This window comes from Oryzias latipes, chromosome 6, assembly GCF_002234675.1.
Source record: "Oryzias latipes chromosome 6, ASM223467v1".
Taxonomy (NCBI): domain Eukaryota; kingdom Metazoa; phylum Chordata; class Actinopteri; order Beloniformes; family Adrianichthyidae; genus Oryzias; species Oryzias latipes.
In genome coordinates, this window is record NC_019864.2 from 14265905 (window position 1) to 14288161 (window position 22257).

Genomic DNA, 22257 nt, shown 5'->3' on the forward strand with positions numbered 1-22257 from the left:
ACATGTAGCGGTGTTTCTGTATGTGTAACTGAAAAGAAAGGAAGTTAACGTAGTCAAATGAATGTTAGTTTCTGCGGTATCAGGTTAGGAGTTAATGTGAATCTGCTAACACGGGTAACACTTCTATCAAGGTTAACGTGTAGCGTGTTACAAACAAGTTAAAAAAGTCTGACTGACAGACTTGTCGCTGACTCTTTTGACTTGTTGTAATGCACCTCATGGTTCGGTGCGCCTTATATATGATATAAGGTCTAAAAAGACCATTCATCGACGCTGTGCGTTATAACCCGGTGAGCCTTATAGTGTGGAAAATATGTTTGTTTTTGTTGTTACTCAAGTGAGACCCATGAAAACACAACAGCAGTATGAGTTTAGTCTGAACAGGATGATGGAAGCCCTTACTGGTGCAACTACACACACATGAAGTGAGAGCCATCAGTGAGTTGAGAGGCTGTGTTTGGAGACTGTGGAAAGGGTGGGGAAGAGGATGATGATAGGCTTTTCACTGCAATGAAACAGCAACAACACCAACACACAGGCATTACAATTTAGATTGATAAATAAACAAACAGCAAAAATAAAAAAAAAACAACAACTACAATTGCTACCAAAAAGCCAAACAACAGAAATTAATACAAAAAGTCAAAGAAACGACTGGAGATATGATTGAAATGGTGATGGGAAATGACTGAGCAGATGCAGCGTGAAAGCAGCTAATTTGTCACAGAAGAACACGTTGTCAGCAGTTTTTTGTGTTAGCACATGCATTTCCTTGATCTAAGCCCGCGATGTGTCCCTGCTGCCTCTCTAGAGATGTACCTGCTACCAACTTGCTGCGTTTGGAAGCCTCTGCAGCCAGCTCATAGGAAATATTAATCATCTTCTCTTTCTCCAGAATGGTCACCTCCTCTTCATGGTCTTCTTCTGGGCTTAGAGCCAAACTGGGTAAAACATTCTGCATGCTGGGAGGAAATACACAACACTTAATTAAATGCTGGAGTAAACTTGAAATATATTCACCGAGTTCATCATTTTTGACAAAATCACGTGAGAAATCTTGACAGTGGAATGACCTGTTTTTGGCAATAAGGGCTTTGATGCGATCGACTTTCCTCTGCTTGTCAGCCTCCTGTTCAGGACTCGGAGCTTCCTCAGGATCTGACTCGATGTAACGCTCAGGAATCAGCACTTTATCAGGCACAGACAGCTGTACAAACAGGGCAAACTAAATTAATATGAAAGTTTATTAAAAAAATATAGATTTAAAATAAAAGAAATCTATATATCATTTGTGTGCGGACTCCTTCTATAATGATGAGTAACACCACAGACTCATCTAAACCTGGCTTACTTCTCGGTCCACATTAAAGTCCTCGGCCTGTAAGGACTCCTTGAGACGGGCTATTTCCTCAGACGGCGTCTCCTGCCTCCTCACCACCTCCTGCTGCCTCAGAGAGGCCTCCAGCTCCTGAATGTTGCTGCTCATCATCTGATCTCTGCGTCTCATGTGAGACTATGGAGACATAACCAGTATTAGTATAAAAAATTAAACAAAGCCAAATGTATTCTTACTTGACCGTTCTTTAGGAAGATAAGTGTGTTATGGAAAAACCTGCGTGCTGTGGAAGTGATTGTAACCAGCGAAGGAGTGACTGCGAGAAGGTGTGTTGTCCTGGCTGCTACTGCGGATGCGAGCTCCCTTTTTCTTCTCCCTAAGGGTGCCCTGCTGGTGGCGGCGGATCCTCTCCAGCTGCTCCTCCACGCTCATCCTGGGCCGGTTGCCCTCTACAGCACTAAGCTGCTGCTCCATTGCACTGTATGGACGCTCCTAACCACACAAGAGCACAGACAACATCTTCATTGAGATAAGTTAAAAAAAAAAAGAAATCAGACAGGAACTCCAGCAGGATTCAATACTTATTTCATGAAGCTAAAATCCAGAATGCTGTGCCTGATGATTTCAGCACATTTAAAATGAAGTAGCAGGATTCTCAAAGTGAGTTTTTCCTCCACAAATCTTCTGTTGTTCTCAGTGGGGCAGATCTCACGATTCAGCATTCACTGAGTAGTGTGCATTGTTAAAAGTCGAAACTTTAGTGAGCAGAATGTTCTGTGGAAATGGCCTACGCACACAAAAAGAGCATTCTGCTTCCTTAAGTGTTTAATGGTTTGTGAATGGTTTGTGAACACTCTGACTGCTGGGCACTCACATGCTCCAGATCGGGTACAGAGCTCAAGAGCTTCTGCCCAAAAGCCTAAACTAAACTTTACAAACATCTTTAGCTCTACGACTAAATAGATATGATCCATATTTTTTTCAAGCAAAGCTCAGACACAAAAAGGCAGAGCCAACTGCTCATGACTGTTATTAAATGTAAGATAACAACCGGCATGTATTTTATAAAGACCTGCTTTAGGAGAACAATCCAGACCTGGTCCTGCTGACTGACCATAATGGACATGCTGAGATGACCCGCTACAGCAGGAGACACAATTTATCACAATTAAGCCACTCACCGTCCTGGGATCAGGTTTCTTGCTCTTCCTCAGTGTGACATAGGATGCTATAGAGGAAGACTCCGGCACTGGAGATCTGGTTCTGGGTGGGACAATGCCGACTGGGTAAGACATTCCTAACCCAAACCCAACAGACAGAAGACCAGTTAGAGACTTATATTCCAAAAATAAGGAAAATACCGGATTTAAGATCAATTTAAAGTTAAAAGATGTAAATCTGATCTTTTTTTGTGCAGGACTGATGAATATCAACAGAATATTTAATTATTTTTTATTTATAAATATGTGACGTGAAGAACAAAATTATAACAAAAAAGAAATTAAAATATTTAAGAAGTATAGCTATGCCAGTACTAAAACTGCTGTATCCATGGTAACTGTTGGGCAATAAACACAATGTTGCTTTAGTGAGTTTGTGATATGCCAAAGAAAAAACAAAACAAAAAAACCAACATGACCCAACAAAGAGCTGCCAGTGCACCTCAAATGCCACAGCAGTAACCATAGTAACATAAATCTGGGTTTCTTTCAAGGACTTTTTTTTTTTTAAATCACTGACTTTGTATTTATATATTCAACCACTTTTAGGAGCTGCACTAAATGCTGCCTTTAAAATCTTGAAAATAATATCAAAAAGTCCACTTTTAGTGAAAGTCCTTTCAAAATGCAAGACTTAATCGAAGAAGTACACATGTAAACTCCACGACAAAAGCACCAGAAAGTGTAACGGCCTTTTCCTGTCACACACACACACCTTTGCCTGCAGCATGCTCTCTGTCTGTGCTTTCAGATCTGTCCTCGTCCTTGTTCTCGTCCACCTCGGTCACTGTGGTGAGCTCTGGTTCACTCTTGTAAAGCCTGTAGTCAGGACCCTGCAGGCCAGAAGCCAGTCAACACACAACAATCAAAGTGAACTTCTATTCATGCACAGGTTTGCTATTTTTTAACATCGAGTCCTAAAACATGAAGGCACAGACACTTTTTGGGACAATAAAAATAAGAGCAACAAGCAAACATGTTTGAACTAAAATATGAAAAAACTTAGACAGAAATAAAAAAAAAAACACTACTTTAAAAAATGCAGGACAGAAAATGAAGGCATGAGGCAGTTTAATGCAAATGACAAAATGTTAATTCACACTGAACAAAAAAGGTGGATGACGGTATGAGAAATAAAATGGACATCAGTCGAAACATGAAAGGGAGTTATGACACGATGACACAGCTGAACCATGAGGGTCAAGAGGTCAACGGGCTTACGCTGTGCGTGCCATTCCTCTGATTGGCCTTTCTGTCCTCTGGCCTGTGGAGGGACGAAGGGCGCACGCCAGCATGAGAGGGCAAAGGGGGCGCGATGGGGGAGTTGGGCTCATAAGACTGGGGTAGGGGTGGTCTTGGGGGTACCAAATCCTCTGCCTGGAGATCATACAGGGCATTACAGGACAGGAAGCACAGTGGCAAACAGTGCCACAGTGGAGGCCAAGGGGAACAAACATCGGCCCCCCGAGCAGCTTTGTCCCACTGGACGGACAGACAGGATGTTGCTTCTACTTAAGCTTTAGTCACAACTGCCCTTACGGGAGGACACAGGCTATATGTGGCCAAAAAATGGGCAAACCTGTATAGGGCACCCAGGTTGCCTGCAAAACATACTGTAGCAAAGTCTTCCGTAGAGCAAAGATTTGCATGCGCTTGTTTTCTACAGATCTGCAGGGAGTGAAAGATCGTAGTGAGCTTAAACAACACAATTAAGGCTTAAAGAGGCAGGCATGTTGTACAGATTTTTCCTTTTTTCCCAGCAACCTCCCCAAAACCTGCACACAGCTTAAGGAACCCGTTAGCGTTGGTAATAAGTGTGCGCCCATTGGCGTGCAGCCTGACTGTTAGGAATTAGGGAATTAGACAATCGGAGCATAGTTCGTGTGAACATCCTACGGGCACCTGAACACCCTTGAGTGCAGCATTTGCATGCAGCCAGTAATGAGCCGGTACCTGCACCATAAGGGCCCCGTACAAAAGCATCACTTGTACGTCTAAAGCATACGCAACTTCATTTAGCCCTACGATTCCTCCATGATACACTTACCACACGCACAACAATAGTACGTTCCATTTTCTTGACGTCCCTTAAGGTGGATGCACGAGCCTCAAGACACACTTGTGTTACAGCAGCTCCTCTCTACGGGCCTCCATGGGCCTGTACAACCCAAAAACCCACAGCACCCACGCAGGTCAACCCCCCGTATGGGTGCAGGTGACTAAGGCTTTAACGGAAATCAGGATTCTTGAAGATACTATCCTTACACACAATAGTCTGTCTGAGTCCATCAAATCAGTCAAACGAGTGGGTGAAAGGGGTAAAAGGAACTGCTTTTAAAGCAGAGTATGACTAAAAAGTTTAATAAAACATTTGGAGAAAACCATTTCATCAGCTGATATCTGTACTGTTCCTGTTATTATAAGGCCTCACCTCATTTTTGTGTTTACTGAAGTTAGCCTTAGGTCCACCGAAGCCCATCTCATCAAAGGCGTTTCTCTGCTCCTTGTGTTTATTCAGAACATCCATCACATCCTGAATCCTCCATAAGTCTTTCTGGATGCGGACATGCTCCTGGCTGGGAGGCTCGGTCTGAAAGCACACAGAAAAGCAGCATGCTTCTTTACTTCTTCTAGTGAACATCTTGCATGCAAAGTGAGAACCACATGCAATGGAAGGGTGCAATTTCTTAAACACCCTGCATCTCTCTCTCTCTGTAGTTGTAGCTGAATTAAGCCAAAACCTGCGAGTCTGAACAGGAGGCAAACAATAATGATGTCTGAGTTCTTGGTCAGGAAAGTAACTAGTTTGCTCAGACTCCTTCAGAAGACCATGAGTAGACAGTTGTGCTCGACTGGGCAAACTAGAAATCAGGTGGTAAGTACAAAAAGAAAGTAATTACCCCTGATTACAGGTTAGTGAGAAGCAGAGGATGTTCACGCTGAAGGCTCTTGACTTTGGTCTAAATAAAAGCTGGGGCTGACATACCACCAAAACTTGTTGCAACCGTTTTTTTCCGAGCTTGTACTCTGGTCCCACAAGATAAAAGGCTGTTTTAATGAGGATCTGCATTGTAATCACTTCAGCCATCAATCACTTTGATCCCTCTCCTCCTGCAGGCTGAGGGCCGTGGAGCAGAAAGCGTTGTTTTTTTTGACCGGGTCCAAAAGCGTCTAACTAGGCTGCTTTCATACTTAGTTTCTGCACTCTGTCTAAATATATTTATGTTTCAAGCCAACTGGTGCAGTTTCACTCATATATGCTCTTACCTGTGGGCTTCCCAAGGCTTCCAGCTGCTCCAGCAAGTTGTTTTTGGCTAAAATCACATCTGCTTCCAACTTGTCGTATTCCCTCCACGATCGCTCCACCTCCTGTTTATTTTTAGTGTAAAAAAGAGGTTTGCTGAATGACAAATAAATGTGCATGCTCTTTAGATTGAATACTAACTGGCTACAGGGTGCACTTTTCTATACATTTGGCTCAGACATGCATTACCTGCAAAAACAAGAATCTTCCAGCATTACAGTTGCTTTTAGCAAAGTGATTGCCTTTAAAAACGAGTCAATCCTCGCCTACTCTTCTTTGTAGCTTTGGCACAATCTAGCTGAGTTAACATTCAAGATAGTGTTGAAACTTGAATACCTTTTGTCATCATTGTACATCCGAGAATAAAGTTTTTCACCCCCTTCTATTGGCATGCCCATTCTTTAGGGTAGCAGAGTTTTAGTTAATGAGCTCTGAGGAGCAGCCTTTCTGCTCTCAAAGCTCCTAACACAGACAGCAGTTCTTTCTGCAGATGCTCTCCAGCTGCAGCGAGACATTTTAAGGTATGTTTCAAAAAATCACTTGTCACGATCCTTGAACTGGAATAAGAGCTGAGAGAGGAGCCTGTAACGCTCAAGTTCAGCAAGACGGCGCTTTTTAAGCCTATTTGAAGGGAGGAGGAAATGTGCCAGATGGCAGTGGAGCGTTTTCTACTTTCTACTGGCTACTGACAGATTCCACCTGGTCAGTGCAATGGCAGCACATGAATCAGTCAACAAATTCCTGTCTGCTGAAGAGGAGTGAGAGTTCAACAGCAAGCTGAAGGTAAAGAGAGTTGATGGGGGTGAGGGGTCTTGCTAAAACTGGCATTCGCACAAGGAGATTTTGCTTCATTGATACCAGTGGTGAATGAAGAAAGTGTTAGCTCAATAGAGTCTGAGAATCTTTGTCCTTCTGTTTCCGCCGATCTTAGTTTGGTGCAGAAAAAAAGAAGGGTTAGCCAGACATGCAGGAGTTTGAGTGGTTCAGTGATTTAAGGGCACAGTTTATCCATACGCACGTTAAAGTAGAGCAGAGAGTCTCTGGGAGAATGCGTTCAGCAAAGCCAAGATAACTGTAGCAGAAAATTGAGTAGGAAACGGTTCATAGTGAAACAAGACCAAGGTGGGAGAACAAAAGGCTGTTCCGGCACACTGACCGCACACTGCAGGAAGAAATGGTCTGGGAGGTGTTGAAATGACACCATCTGCATTGTGCTTCATGCAAGTCTCAGGGAGGGCTGTCTTCCAGCGTTATGTCTTGGAGGACTTTAAGCCAGTCTTTAGTATTTACACTCTTTTCATTACGGACTAGTTACTGCTGTGTGAGCTCGTATCAAAAAAGATATTTTCTTGAACTTGATTCCAAGAAAAACCCTCTTTGAATGTTAGATGGAGCATTTATTCAAATCTGAAAGAATCATTTCTTTGAAACTTCTCCAAAAAAAGACCCAGATACTAAAACATTTAAATTTTAGAAGTCAAGTACAACCAAGAAATCCAAATTCTGAGATTTTTAATTTCTTTACAAAGAGCTTTGAAACATTTCAAATGCATTTTGCTTTTAAAACCCTGCAGACAGTAAGAGGGTGTAAGTGCTGGCATAAATAAGCGCATGCATGCAGTGCGGTACTCACAGAAGTTACTCTGGTCAGCTCCCTGCAGGTGCTGAGGAGGCCACTCTGCAGCAGGTCTCTCTGCTGGATCACACTCTGCAAGGTGGCTGGGTTCTCAGGGCCCAGCTCTATTTCCTGACTGGCTGACAGAAGTGCTGTCTCCAGCGTGTGCTGCAAGAACGCACAACGTATCGAACGCTCGTCACACAGTTCTCTCCATCAGCCATTTCTAGACGGATTAGTCAGATTAGTCATTTTCAAGCGTTATAAGCCATTGTAACATTTAGAATTTCCAGCAGCAAAGTTTAGCTAAACTGCATTCCACTCTTCTGTTTCTGTTGTCTTTAGTTAAATATATAGTAATCATGTTTAACTTCTACAAATGTGCTGAAAAATATTGTTTCTTTTTGCGATTCAGAACATAGACTTATACACACTAGACAGACAACCTCTAAAGTCACCCAAAGAATTCTGAACAGCAAAAATGAAGCCTAAATGAAGCCGAATTTGCTCCATTCGAAAATATGGCAATTGTTATGAATAAAAAATCAAACCATTTTTGAAATCAGGCTTTACATCCCTTTATTTCTGGAGTCAAGTTTGATTATATTTAACATAGGTCAAAAGAAAGGTGCTTTTTTTTTTGTAACCAGCCTCAAATGGCCACTTTGTACTTTGTACAGAAGTACGTATTTAATACCTTTGTTTTGATATTTTCATTGTTTTATGTAATCATGTCTTGTAGATGTCCTACACTGATTTCAGCTCAGTGAATTGGAATAAATGGGACCGTACAAAATGAACACATATCAGCCATGAACCATATCGTCAACCACAAATTATGATACGAATTGAATCGTTGTTTAAATGAATCGGTACCCCCTAGTTTTTAGTGTCACGTTAAGGTACCACCTTCCTGTTTGTCAGTTCTGAGTCCCTCACTCCAGCCTGTTCAATGAATCTGCAGATTTTCTGAAGTGTGAGCCTGTGAATAAGCCTCCTCTGCTGGTGCGGTGCATAGGACACGAGCATGCTTCGTGTGTACGCTGACAGACCTCATGTGACAGTTTATCATCCTCGGAGGATTCCTGGAAGAATCTCACATGCTCACAAGTTCAGGCGCGTTGATTAGGTGTCAGTGTCACCTGCTCCAACACGTCATTAGCATCTGTATGACGCAGGCAGCTGCTATATTATTCTCATTCAGCGTGAAACTAAACCACACATGGACCACCACTGGTCTGGGCTGGTGACTGAGGATGTCGGTTGTTCTTTAAATCCACTGGTGTGCCTTAATAAAACTATTCCTGTGCAGTTGGACAGCCATGTAACACCAACGATTTGTTCAGGCTGACGAAAGGACGTACAGATTACATATCTAAGACATTTTTCTTTAATGTTTTGAGTCATAGAACAATGCTGGCAGATGTGTGCTGGGTCACCTTCTCTCTGTACAGCTGCTGAAGTTTGTCCTCCTGCGCTCTCACCACTTTATCTTGCTCACATAACCTGCTAAGTTTAGTCTGGAGAAGAAAAGGAGGGAAAAAAAAGAAAAAGAAAGCCTTTAACTGCTTTGTGTACCTGAGTGTGGCATTGCGGCATGCGGCACTGAACTTACGTCAGTATCCACTTCCTCTGGCACACATGTATAGGCTTGTTCCCTGTAGTCTTCTGGACTCAACTGTGAAGACAGACACCATTAGGCAGAGACACCAAATCTGCACATACACGTTTGGATCTGGAGATCTAATGCAGTGCCATTAGGAGGCTCTCAGACTGAGCCGTAGGATTTATGCTGACGGGAACTCATATCTCTCTAAGACAGAGAATCTGCATTACCCAAACCTGCAGTGGCAATGCAGACCACCTAAATGCGACCTACCGATGGTTTTTGCACCTCATGTGTCACTGACACATAAAGTGAAGGCATGTGCAAGTAGTCCTAATGACTAAACTCCAGAGTCAGCCCAGAAGCAGTGTCCCCCAGACTCTAATTTCTCCAGCACATGCTCAGACGCGAATTGCTCTAAGAAGGATGTGTGCGTGCTGCATCAAGTCAAAACAATATTTAAGTATTCTCCAAATATAACAACATGATAATAGGTCATTTTAGGGATGTAGTCATGCTAAAAAAAATCACAAATGGAAGTTTTGCTTTTAGGCTTAAGTCATTAAACATTAGTTTGTAGCATCGCAACAACTACAGTGGTCCCTCATTTATTGTGGCAGTTACATTCTAAAAATAAACCGTGATTTAAACTCTGCAGCACTTTTATTTTATATATTCATAGATGTTGTGAGGCAGGAAAACCCCTCACCACACACTTTATATACTTTTCTCAGACAAACATTAACGTTGTCACACTTTTCTTTCTTGTTTAAACTCAAAAGTTCAAACCTTACCTAACCAAATTAAAAAATGAAGATCTGAAAGTGATCAAAGATTTGTGTTATTTGTCAAGTTGGACACATTCTCTAGCTTACTGTAGGAGACAAGGCATAGAGACACTAAGACCACAAAAGGTGAACTGCTTTATAGTGAGGGGCCACTGTACTGCATATTAACTATTAATGTGATGAAAAATAAAGAACCCAAACTAGTTTCCTTTAAAGTCCCCCCTGAACAAAGGCTTTAGTTTCAGCTGCATTGGATCCCATGTTTGCAGGAGAACAAACAGCTCACTCACACTTACATCCCAAACAGTACAGCTCTCAAATATTAGGACGGGGATCCAGAACTGTAATTTGAAAGAACCGAAGCACACACTTAAACCTGATTGAAGAGGATACATGTTTTGTTTGTTTAAATTTGTTCTTTAACAGGAGAACATTTAAACATGTGACATGGTACATCCTACATGGAAAGAAGAAATTATCCTCTGCTTCAGCTGAAGACAAAAGTTAGGAAATTGCTTTTATTTTATTTTGAATTCAGAGTGAACATAAATCATATGAATCTCTGCCCAAATACTTTGAGAGTCCATGTCCCTGTTTCTCTGTCACACATCCTCATGGAACCACACGGTACAAAGAAAGCAGCGAGAACCACATGGCATTCAACACAGATCATGCAGACTCTGCCACAGCCTGAGGAGCCTCACTGTGGTGGGGACTACATGTGACGTGGGGGAAAAAGGAGGAGGGGGACACACTCTTCCAGTAGAGAAACAGGTGGTGAAGCAGCTGTAAAGAGAGCAGGTGTGTAGATGATGGGTGACGGGCTAAGCTCTTTGGCACCACTTTACGGCTCCAACACAAACATGAAAAACTGAGTTACAAGAAGAAAGAAAACACAAACAAACCATTTGGGCCACTAAGAATGACGAAGGCAACGCAAGTGAGGGAATGAAGACGGGTAAAAACAAGAACAGTGTTTTTGTTCAGCTTAATGGGTTGATCCCCAACCCAAGAAGTTGTCCGTGGGACAGTTAGTTTAATAACCTACTTTTTTTTAAAATTCTAATCTGATTCTGAAAGAAGTTTTATTTTGAAAAACTACTGGATTCCTCACCACATCCAAGTCCTTCTTGACACATCAAGTCGTTCGGTCGAAAACACATCCGCTAATTCCCTAAAGCGACTGTGCTTATTGCTAAATTAAGGCCTAATGCTAGCAAATTTATCAAAAAACAAATGCCTTTGGAAACTCTTTACCTGAATTATCGATTTATTGCAACAGTTGTTCTCACACACTGCGCCTGCTCTGCATTATATCCAGCAACCACCTACTGTCTAATGTTACAAGGATGCTGCTCATAAAGTAGCTCAAACAGTGGATTCACATTTGTTAATTTTATCTAAAAAATACCAATTTCGTTTACCTTATTTTTTGTTTATTTGTGGCACATCAAACGATACACTAGAGGCTGTAGTTGGTGTCCTATTTCTTTTTACCTTTTAACTTTTCCATTTATGGTTTAAGGGAAAATTGATATCACATATTATTGTTTCCTACAAAAAATCTAGTGTACAGATAAACTTTAAACCAGCTGTAAATATTTTGCAGAGGATGAAGATAAACTTACCCTCAGAAGGTAAGGGAGACTGGAAGCTAAAGTAAATAAATAAAAAATCAAACGCCCACTTCAGGCTTGTAGAGGCCGGTCCGTAAAAAAATATTGTCTGACATTAAACTGGTCTGTGGCCTGATAAATGTTGGGAATAACTGCTTTACAGCCTGCAGTTTTCAGATTTTAAACTCTACAACCTGCGTTTTGATAGAGTTTGACTGACTTGCAGAGAAGAGGATTAAAAACAAAAAAACAGTTGACCGGATTAGGAAAACTATGAAAAACTATAAAATGAATGAAGTCAGTAGGGGTGGGATTATATCAACTCACTGCTTCCCGCTCCTTTTCAAGCAATAAACAAGCTCTACTTGACTTAAGTTAGTGATCATTATAGTAAATTAATCAAATGTGACTTTAGTGTCTTTGTTTTTTTAAATCTATGTATTTAATCATTTCAATAATGAGTTTGATAAATTTGTGTAATTTGGTTATTGTATTGACTATAATTAGTAAACAAATGAAATCAAACCCAATTTAATAGTGATGTTGAATTGCTTCATAAATAAATAAACCAATCACATCTAAAAATGAAACAATTGCTTGGTTTAACCATCTAAAATGCATATAGGAACAAATGTGTGTTCGGTTCAGGTAATAAGAATGAAGGCATTTTGCACACTTCTATGAAATCCCACTTGAGGACTAAGGCCTGAATGCTTCATCACAGGGACAAGGTGGGTGTTTCTACAAGCTGCTGGCGCTTTTCAGTGTCAGGTGAATCTGACTCAACAGGGAAAAATCTTTCGGCGTCGCTGCCAACAGCCCCGACATACAAACCGCTGCATGGAGTGGAGACTTAACTGCACGACAAGAGTTGTCTTTCAAAAGTCATGTCCACGTGTGCATGACTTCTTTATCAAAAGGCGAGCAGTCAAAAGCAATGGATGGGAGGGGCTTGCATAACAGACGGATACAGGAGACCGGTCTCAGGATGCCGTGGAGACTGTAGACATCGAAAGGAGCAGCATTGCAAAAACAAAACAAAACAAAACAAAAAAACAACAGCGACTGGTGAGGGTGGGGAGGAGGCGGAGCAAAGCCTTAGGCTGGCCTTACTTGCTGATAAAGTTGTGGCCGTGGGGCTGAGTTCTCAATCAAAGAGTGAGTCATGACGATTAAAGGGTCATTTTCCTTGATCTAGTCCAGTGTGGAGAGGAGCAAGTGTCAGAAAGTTTAGAGCAGGGCTTCACGTCTGAGACGAAAACCACAGTGTTATTATGAGGGGCCGTATAAGACATTATTTATTCTGAACCATTCACATTCATACATTCTTGCTCTCACAGTCATATATACTCTCTTTCGCATACATATATTCTCTTACGCATCCATATATTCTCTCTCTCACATTCATACATTCTTGCTCTCACAGTCATATATACTCTCTTTCGCATACATATATTCTCACTTGCACATCCATATATTCTCTCTCTCGCATGCATATATATTACTTTACACATACATACATTCTCACTCTCATTGTCACTCTTAAAAAAGAATGTATGTATGTGAAAGACAAGTATATATGAACGTGTGAGGAAGAGTTTATATGTGTGTGTGAGAGAGGAGTATGCATGAAACGGAAGTTACTTTGCATGAAAAGGAAGGCACTTTGAATGAAAAGGAAGGCACTTTGAATGAAAGGGAAGGCAGATGATTTCTCGTGCTCTGATTGGACGAGAGGCCGCCACCTCCCATTTTGAACACACTCTAAACCCTATCACTTGTACTGACTCATAACTATTAAGGTTACACAACTTAAATGTCATTTTGTAGTTGATTCAACTATAAAGTATTAAGCTCTATCAAGATTTTTTCAAATTTAACTTAACAGTGCTAAATATTTTAAAGCTTATTTGTATCTGGCACTCAAAAATTTTAAGATCCGTGAAGTAGCGTTATGACGTCATCACGTACTGGTGGGAGGGTCTTTCGTTTTCTCTACGTTAGCTCAGGTGGCCATGTTGGATTTGCCGAATGCGAGTATGCGACGTTTGAAATTGAAAGTCGAGCATTTTATTTTTCTGCAAAGCGTTGCGATTTCGTCCCGCTTCAAGACGCCCCAACCTCGGGTTTTTTTTTCATCCGCCTCATCGCTGATGGTGCCGTCTTGTCTTCAGCCCTGATTTAATTTGGTAAGTATCGTTCATGGTTTATGAATGAATGCTTTAAAAATGCTCTTATACTACCGTAAATGTGGTTTACTGTTGTTTAAACATATGTGTGTTATGATTTTTTTAGAGATTAATGTGGAAATGTATACATGATTAGTTTGTCATAGCAGACGTATGGCGAGCCAAACCCAAAATGCATTTCTGCCCGTAAGTTACGACAGTGATGAGGTTTTTTTTTTTTTCAGAGGTAGAAATGGAAAGAGGAAAGACGGTAAAGAGACTTGGTGGTGGAATGAGGAAGTACAGGACTGCGTCCAGAGGAAGAGGTTGGCTAAAAGGAAGTGGGATGTAGAAAGGACTGAGGAAGGTAGACAGGAGTACAAGGAAGCGCAGCGTAGAGTGAAGAGAGAGGTGGCAAAGGCCAAACAGATAGCTTACGATGAGCTTTATGACAGGTTAGACACAAAGGAAGGAGAGAAGGACTTGTACAGGCTAGCCAGACAGAGAGACAGAGATGGGAAGGACGTGCAACAGATAAGGGTGATTAAGGACAGAGATGGAAAGGTGCTAACAACCCAAGAGAGTGTACAGAAAAGATGGAAGGAGTATTTTGAGGAGCTGATGAACGAGGAAAATGACAGGGAAAGAAGGGAGGAAGATGTGGTTGTTGTGGAGCAGGAAGTAGCAGAGATTGGAAAGGATGAGGTTAGGAAGGCTCTGAAAAGGATGAAGAGCGGAAAGGCCGTTGGTCCTGATGACGTACCTGTGGAGGTATGGAAGTGCCTAGGAGAGACAGCAGTGGAATTTCTAACAAGGTTGTTCAATAGGATTTTAGAGAGTGAGAAGATGCCTGAGGAATGGAGGAGAAGCGTTCTGCTTCCGATCTTTAAGAACAAGGGTGACACGCAGAACTGCAGCAACTATAGAGGAATAAAGTTGATGAGCCACACAATGAAGCTGTGGGAAAGAGTAGTGGAAGCCAGGCTTAGGAAGAAGGTGGAGATCTGTGAGCAGCAGTATGGTTTCATGCCCCGTAAGAGCACCACTGATGCCATTTTTGCTTTGAGAATGTTGATGGAAAAGTACAGAGAAGGTCAGAAGGAGCTGCATTGTGTGTTCGTAGATTTAGAGAAGGCGTATGACAGGGTGCCGAGGGAGGAGCTGTGGTACTGTATGAGGTCGTCTGGAGTGGCAGAGAAGTATGTCAGAGTAGTTCAGGACATGTATGAGAGAAGTATGACGGTGGTGAGATGTGCTGTAGGTCAGACAGAGGAGTTCAAGGTGGAGGTGGGACTACACCAAGGATCAGCTTTGAGTCCTTTTTTGTTTGCTATGCTGATGGACAGGCTGACAGACGAGGTAAGACAGGAATCTCCCTGGACAATGATGTTTGCGGATGACATTGTAATTTGCAGTGAGAGTAGAGAGCAGGTGGAGGAACAGCTAGAGAGGTGGAGGTTTGCTCTGGAAAGAAGAGGCATGAAGGTCAGTCGTAGTAAGACAGAATACATGTGTCTGAACGAGAGGGATCAAGGTAGAAGCGTTAGGTTACAGGGGGCTGAGGTGAAGAAGGTGCAGGAGTTTAAGTACTTGGGGTCAACAGTTCAGTGTGATGGGGATTGTGGAAAAGAGGTGAAGAGGCGAGTGCAGGCAGGTTGGAGCGGTTGGAGGAAAGTGTCAGGAGTGTTGTGTGACAGAAGAGTGCCAGCAAGACTCAAAGGAAAGGTGTACAAGACAGTGGTGAGACCAGCTCTGCTCTATGGGTTAGAGACGGTAGCAGTGAGACAGAGACAAGAGGCTGAGATGGAGGTAGCAGAGATGAAGATGTTGAGGTTCTCCTTAGGAGTGACCAGGTTAGACAGGATAAGGAACGAGTACATCAGAGGGACGGCTCATGTTGCCTGTGTTAGCGACAAAGTCAGAGAAGCCAGACTGAGATGGTTTGGACATGTTCAGAGGAGGGATAGTGGATATATTGGTAGAAGGATGTTGGAGATGGAGCTGCCTGGCCGGAGGGCAAGAGGACGGCCAAAGAGGAGATATATGGATGTCTTAACAGAGGACATGAAGTTGGCTAACGTTAGGGTAGAAGATGTTCATGATAGAGTGAGGTGGAAAAGGATGATTCGCTGTGGCGACCCCTGATGGGAAAAGCCGAAAGAGAAAGAAGAGGTAGAAATGATCTGTTATGCTGCAATCACACTAAACATGATCCGCGTGTGAAATTCGCGTTGGAGGCCTCTGTCTGTGGCTAAAGTTTGCTGCTGGACATTTGTCCAAAAATGTCACTCAAAGCCTCTAACGGTTGTGTGGGAGGAGCTACCGCCAACAGTTTTAAGCCTGGTTGCTACATGGAAGCATTGGGTTTTGAATGCAGCTTTAAGCTTTTATAAATCACTGATCTCCGTTATAAAAAAGGTTTTTGTAAAAATAAATTAATCAATGTGCTCGTGTTGTGTTCAGGTACCGAACTACAGAGTGTTCAGTGTTTCACCTCCAGGTAGACGCCAAGGCCAGCGAGGTAACTTGTCTCAGTTATTTGTCTAGAGCTATTTTAAAAAAACAAAAAATGCAATAGGTTGTGTAGTGCAATAAATGTTTTTTGATCAGAATATAATTGAAACATTTTTTAACATTGAAAAATCTCTTTTGGACTTTTTCAGATACTGAACTTCAGAAAGTTCACCAGAAAGTCACCATTTCACCAGAAAAGAGGTGTAAGTGGGTGAGTTTTATACTTATTTAATACATTCATCCTGAACTATTACCATTATTAGATTTATACGGCAGCATGGAAACATTTATGCACATTTTAACTAGCCAAAGGTCTAAATAGAGCTGAAATTATTTACAATTTAACTAGACATATTTAGATTGCAGGCTGAAGGTGGCACAATGGAATGGAGGTGCAAGTTGTGTTCTGTTACTTTGGCACTATGCAGTACTACATATAATACTGCAGTACTACATAGCCAATATTCCAAAGTGTTTCCACTGCCATGTATGTGGAGACACTTTGGAATATTGTCATGTCTTTATGACAGTATATTACAATAATAAAATGATGTTGCATTAGCACCATTCCATCATTTGAAACCATGAAAACTCATCTGTCAAGATCTGAAATGGATTTATGTAGAGTAGATGCAGTCAGAGGAAATTGTGCAGTTTTTACATGTTTGTGTAACTTAAAGCTGCCCTTTTCTGAGACTAAGTCCACCAAAACAGACAGGAACTGGCCAGCTTGGTTAGGATTTATGACCTCCAGGTGAATTTCTAATGTGCATAATTCAAAAACGGATAACAAATCATTTGTAAACAGCTGTAAGAAGCCACGGTGTAACTTGCCTTCAAATGACTTTGGGTCTTTGACCTGAAGTGGATCATGCCATGAACACTGTATTGTACTCTTACTAGAAATAGACATCTAGAAAAGGTATCATTTTATTATTTCTTAAAGTTCCTTAAATAAATATTTGAAGTGTTTGCTCTGCATTTGCTTCAAAGGTAATGGATATTTCTTTATATTCTTTTAGGACCAGCGTGACGTGAACATGAGACGGGCACTTGTTCTCCTTGCACTTCCTGTTTATCTGCATGAAGATGCCTCCAACTTCTTCAAGACCTGTACAGTAAGTGCACACGACTCCCTGTCAATGGTTTTCACTAATCCTTTAATATTGATTGAGATTTTATTGAGTGACATAATAAATAGGGCAATTGTTTGTAGTTTGTAAACTGAGTGATATTTTTAAATGGTTTTAAAACTGAGACGGAAGATGAAAGGCGAACATCAGGGACTCCTGATTGGAAGGAGTGGAGTTTCGTTTACCTTTTCTGCTCCTGATCCATCATTATTTGAATAAAGAAAAATGAAGCTTTAGTCTTATATTATTTTATAAATGTCCTCCTTCAGAAAAATGCTAAAGAACTTTTTAAAAACACAATTTTAATTGGAGTTGGTCCTTAAAACATCATAGCCAGTTGATTAAAAGCTAACAGAATGTTAGCATGAAAAGATTCCTATTGACAGATGGCAGGAATGTCAGTTTTGGACATTAGTGTGATGAATATCTTTGAGGGTCTGAACTCATCTGTGTTTTTTGTTTTGTATTTTCCAGAATACCAGACCTCACAGACACTGCTGTGGGTATCTTCTCAGTTGTCGTGGTGACGCTCCGGATGCTGCCGTCAGTGGTCCCACAGATCTGGCTGACTAATCTCTTCTAACTCTTCGGGGACATCTATGCTCTGGACCTACAGCACCCCAAAAAACTTGAACTTGCCTTCATATTTATTCAGAATGCTGTCATGAGCCGTGAGGACAGCAAACCACTGAAAGGACATTTATTGACGCTGAAGAATGTTTCGTTGAGTGAGTCTTCCAGAATGGACTATTTGTTGGTTTAAGTGTTATGTAACTAATGTGTTTTGTTGTGATCATTTGCTTTTTCTGCCGTAAAATACAAAACCAACTCTTTTTGTCAATATGTTGTGTGGCACTCTTATAATGCAGTTTTATTGCACTTATTGTTTCTTCATCCTCTTGATATTTGTGCTTTTTTTTAAAGAGCAATTAAAAAAAGTGTATTAAGCAATCACTATTGTGTGGCCTTCACGTTTGTTGGTTTTTATCAATGTTAGCCTTTAAAATGTAGTGGGGCAGTATCAATATCTCTGTTTAGAATACATTTTAAGCTGAAGAATTTTAAATATTTTCAATGCTACACATTTAATGAGTTAAAGAATTTATAAAGCATTTGAGTGAATTTTACATATTTTATGAGTTGAGTAATATAAAAATATAGTTAGTTAAAGCGTTTTTTAGTTGGAAAATATTAAAAACTTTAAGTAAATAATCTCTCTTTTATAAGTTGAGGAATCTTAATATTTTTTATATGAAATAATACAAATGTAAGCCAACTGACAATATGAATTTTAATAAATGTTAACTTAAAAGTTTTAATAATATAATTTAACTGTTGCGTAATCTGTTACAAAATAATTTTTAAGTTCAGTCAACTCGCTAGGGATTACAGTGCAGACGCTAACATGAACAAGCAAGAAATCCCAAATTAACAGACTTGTGTTGTGGAAAGGTATGTTTTTCAGCTAGCAGGAATAATCAAAGTATCCGTTCTCTGTTTCAAAATGAGATTGCCACAAAACCGTATGTTATCTCATACTGGAACAGCTTTGGATGTAGAATTCAGTGGGAAAAGGTTTGGACCCTGCCACAAAAGTATTTCATCACCAATAAAATCAGAGAAATTTCTTTCAAAATTCTTCACAAATTTTATCCAGTGAAACATTTCTTTACTAAGTTTAAAAAAGATCTGGACATAAACTGTTCATTCTGTCGTTCCTCACCAGAAACTGTGCCTCATCTTTTTTGGTTTTGCTCTTTCACTCAACTATTTTGGAAAGATGTGATACATTTTATAAGAACTCATCTATGTGAAGATTATAGATTATTTTACGAGCATATTATTTTTGGATATTTTACACAAGAAAGACTTAATGCAGAAAAAATATATGTAGTTAATTTACTTATAATTATGGCTAAATACTTTATACACAAGTGTAAATATGCCAACAAAAAAACCGTGTTTTATGTTTTTCAGAAAGAAATGGTTTTGTATGTGAACAGTATTAAATCTTCCACTAACAAAAAAGCTGTCAGAACAGTTGAAACATGGTTTCTCCTGAAACTTTAACAGATTCCTTTGCCTTATTATTTTTGTTTTCTTTTTGCATAACCTGTTTTACATGGTTATCATTATGTTTTTTTGTTCATTCTCATGGCGAACGTGAAGATTGTATTTTGCACACAGTGGAGTTTTGTGTTTGGTATTTTGTATGTGCAAGATATTGTTAATAAAGTTTATTTTTTTAAAAAAACGAACCGGCAAGAAGTAGCCACGGGGGTCCTGCAGCCATCGGAACCTTAACAAATATTTCATCTCCACCTCACCGTTGCCTTTTTTAAGAAATGACAGCTGGTTTTCCCACATTTATATGTAGTTATGGATCGAAAACAAGAGGAATTTGTTTTAATGTAAATGCGTGTTCCAGCGTCTACAGGAAGTGTCGCCCATAATTCACGCAAAGGCTCATGGGGGCTAGGAATGAGGTGGATACGGATTTTCTGTTTCGGTGGCACTTCTATCACCATTATTGGTATTTGAGACATTCCTTTGTGTCTCTAGAGATGCAGACAGATTTGTGACCACTTGAGGTGAAGATAAAATATTTCTTAAGGTTCCGATGGCCTTCTTATTGGTTCGTGTTAGCGTCTGTTCAAAATGGGAGGCGGCGGCCTCTCGTCCAATCAGAGCACGAGAAATCATCTGCCTTCCGTTTCATTCAAAGTGCCTTCCTTTTCATGCAAAGTAACTTCCGTTTCATGCATACTCCTCTCTCACACACACATATAAACTCTTCCTCACACGTTCATATATACTTGTCTTTCACATACATACATTCTTTTTTAAGAGTGACAATGAGAGTGAGAATGTATGTATGTGTAAAGTAATATATATGCATGCGAGAGAGAGAATATATGGATGTGCAAGTGAGAATATATGAATGCGTAAGAGAATATATATGCATGTGAGAGAGAGAATATATGGATGTGCAAGTGAGAATATATGTATGCGAAAGAGAGTATATATGACTGTGAGAGCAAGAATGTATGAATGTGAGAGAGAGAATATTTGGATGCGTAAGAGAATATATGTATGCGAAAGAGAGTATATATGACTGTGAGAGCAAGAATGTATGAATGTGAATGGTTCAGAATAAATAATGTCTTATACGGCCCCTCATATGTTATTACACCTCACTCACTCTCTCTAATGAAGCAGACATTAGCATGTGCGTCCAGATAGGACAGCGAAGGATACAGCTCCCAGAAGCAAAGGAGAGACACTTACAAACAGGACAAAGAACAGCACACAGCCCCAAAACACGCTGCCTTCCCAGCATTTTCAGTCAAAAAGCTATAAATAATTGTACTAATATAGAAAACAATTGTGCTTCGCTGTATTTGAAAGAATATAAAAATGAACATTGTGGTTCTAATTTAAAAAAAAGCTGCCTATCATTTTAATAGCTGGACTAAAAACTTCAGAGCAACAAACAAAGCTGAAGATGAAAGTTGAAATCCATCAATATATCCCAAGTTACTTCCATAGTGTGAAAATTTGATTCTAAACATATTGTGTTACTTTCTCCATAATGACTAATTAGCTACTTTTTGGAAGCGAGAAACAATGAATTTAGGTGGTGTTTTCATGTTAGAGCTGTGTGAGAACAGTTAAAGCAAACCAGGACAAAATATACAGAATATCAACACACATTTTAGCCACACTGCTGTTTGTGCATTTGTTAGATAAGGCTAATTCAACTAAATGCGTCTCTCACACACATAATCAGCCTGTTGGATCATTGAAATAGCTGTCACAAAGCTTTGTGTGACAGCTAGAAAACCAGTGATGAACGCTCAACAAAGGAGTAATGAATTCAGGATAATTAACACCTCTTATTTTATCTTTGACTATTGAAAAACTAACAATTAAATAAACATGACTTAGAGTTTGCACTTATGAGGTGTTTCTTTTTTTCATGCAGCTCAGCTAATCTAATATTTGCCCCCTTTTTTTGTTTTGAGTCAGTAAAGAGTTTGCAAGTGAGGTGATTTCATTGCCACATTCAAGATACCAGTCTGAGACGTTCAAAATGTTCCATAGTGTTGAAAACATTAACTGTGGCCTTCAGGGGCAGTGAAATACAGCAGTTTTGAGCACTCTAAAGACCCACTCTTATGCAACAACTACAAAACAACTACTTATGATTATGCTGATGTTAGCCAAAATTAAAAAAGGACAGGGTTTCTACAGAGCAGCAGTAGTTCAATAGAAATTTGCCTCTGAGTTGTGGGCAGGGACTGTGGGTGCAGGGCGACCCCGCCCCTCTTCCTCTCCCAGTGGCTAATAGCTTGTGGCTCGCCGGTCTTTTCTTTTTTAACGTCAAAAATCATCTCTTTTTCCAACAGCATTTTTTCTTCTGCTCTTGATTTACAACGATTTGAATAAATACTAAGAAATGCAATTTTACGTTTAAGTTTGTTAATTTATGTCCTCATTCATGAGAAAAAGGCCACAAAAACCCCTTTTATAAGCAGAGTGGGTCTTTAACAATTTTAGGTGAAAAATTCACAAAATACAGCCACAAAATTATTCCTGCATCATAATAGCATTAATATTTACCAATCAGTTTCTCCCGTGTTTTATTGGTAGGCTTGTGTAAGATGTAACCTTGGCGTTTGAAGTGTTTTTTTCTGCTGCTGCACTGAATCTTTCCTGTCGTTTCAAAAAGTTATTTTTACCCGTCATTTTATATTCAGAATTGCCACCAGCTGGATTACCTTTTAGAAGACTGTGCATGAAAAAGTCAGCAGATCAGCTGTTTAATAAATAATCGAACCAACAAGCAGCCTGTGGTAAAAATCCCTCAGTGCACTTTTTAAGCGGGTCGAGTAGACGGATGTCTCTCAATACTGAGCTGAAACTTCGTTTGAGCAGCACCAAAACATCATGTTCG

The 22257-nt window shown here is 40.3% G+C and overlaps 1 protein-coding gene across 12 annotated transcripts in view; it reads right to left on the bottom strand.

Moving 5' to 3' along the window:
* Positions 1 to 22257, bottom strand: part of plekha5 (pleckstrin homology domain containing A5) — a 99921-nt gene that overhangs the window by 1450 nt on the left and 76214 nt on the right. For 4 of the 12 annotated variants that reach the window (XM_020703913.2, XM_020703910.2, XM_020703920.2 and 1 more), the window contains 14 exons: positions 12599 to 12679; positions 9091 to 9153; positions 8915 to 8995; positions 7494 to 7643; positions 5824 to 5925; positions 4988 to 5146; positions 3778 to 3933; positions 3272 to 3389; positions 2518 to 2633; positions 1613 to 1828; positions 1352 to 1513; positions 1074 to 1207; positions 820 to 962; positions 421 to 505 (listed from right to left, as the gene is read on the bottom strand). In XM_020703913.2, coding sequence (XP_020559572.1) covers positions 421 to 505; positions 820 to 962; positions 1074 to 1207; positions 1352 to 1513; positions 1613 to 1828; positions 2518 to 2633; positions 3272 to 3389; positions 3778 to 3933; positions 4988 to 5146; positions 5824 to 5925; positions 7494 to 7643; positions 8915 to 8995; positions 9091 to 9153; positions 12599 to 12679 — 1766 coding nt within the window. Of the gene's footprint in view, positions 1 to 402; positions 506 to 819; positions 963 to 1073; positions 1208 to 1351; positions 1514 to 1612; positions 1829 to 2517; positions 2634 to 3271; positions 3390 to 3777; positions 3934 to 4987; positions 5147 to 5823; positions 5926 to 7493; positions 7644 to 8914; positions 8996 to 9090; positions 9154 to 12598; positions 12680 to 22257 lie in introns of all 12 variants that reach the window. The other 8 variants (XM_020703919.2, XM_020703916.2, XM_020703911.2 and 5 more) reach the window with 5 other exon arrangements.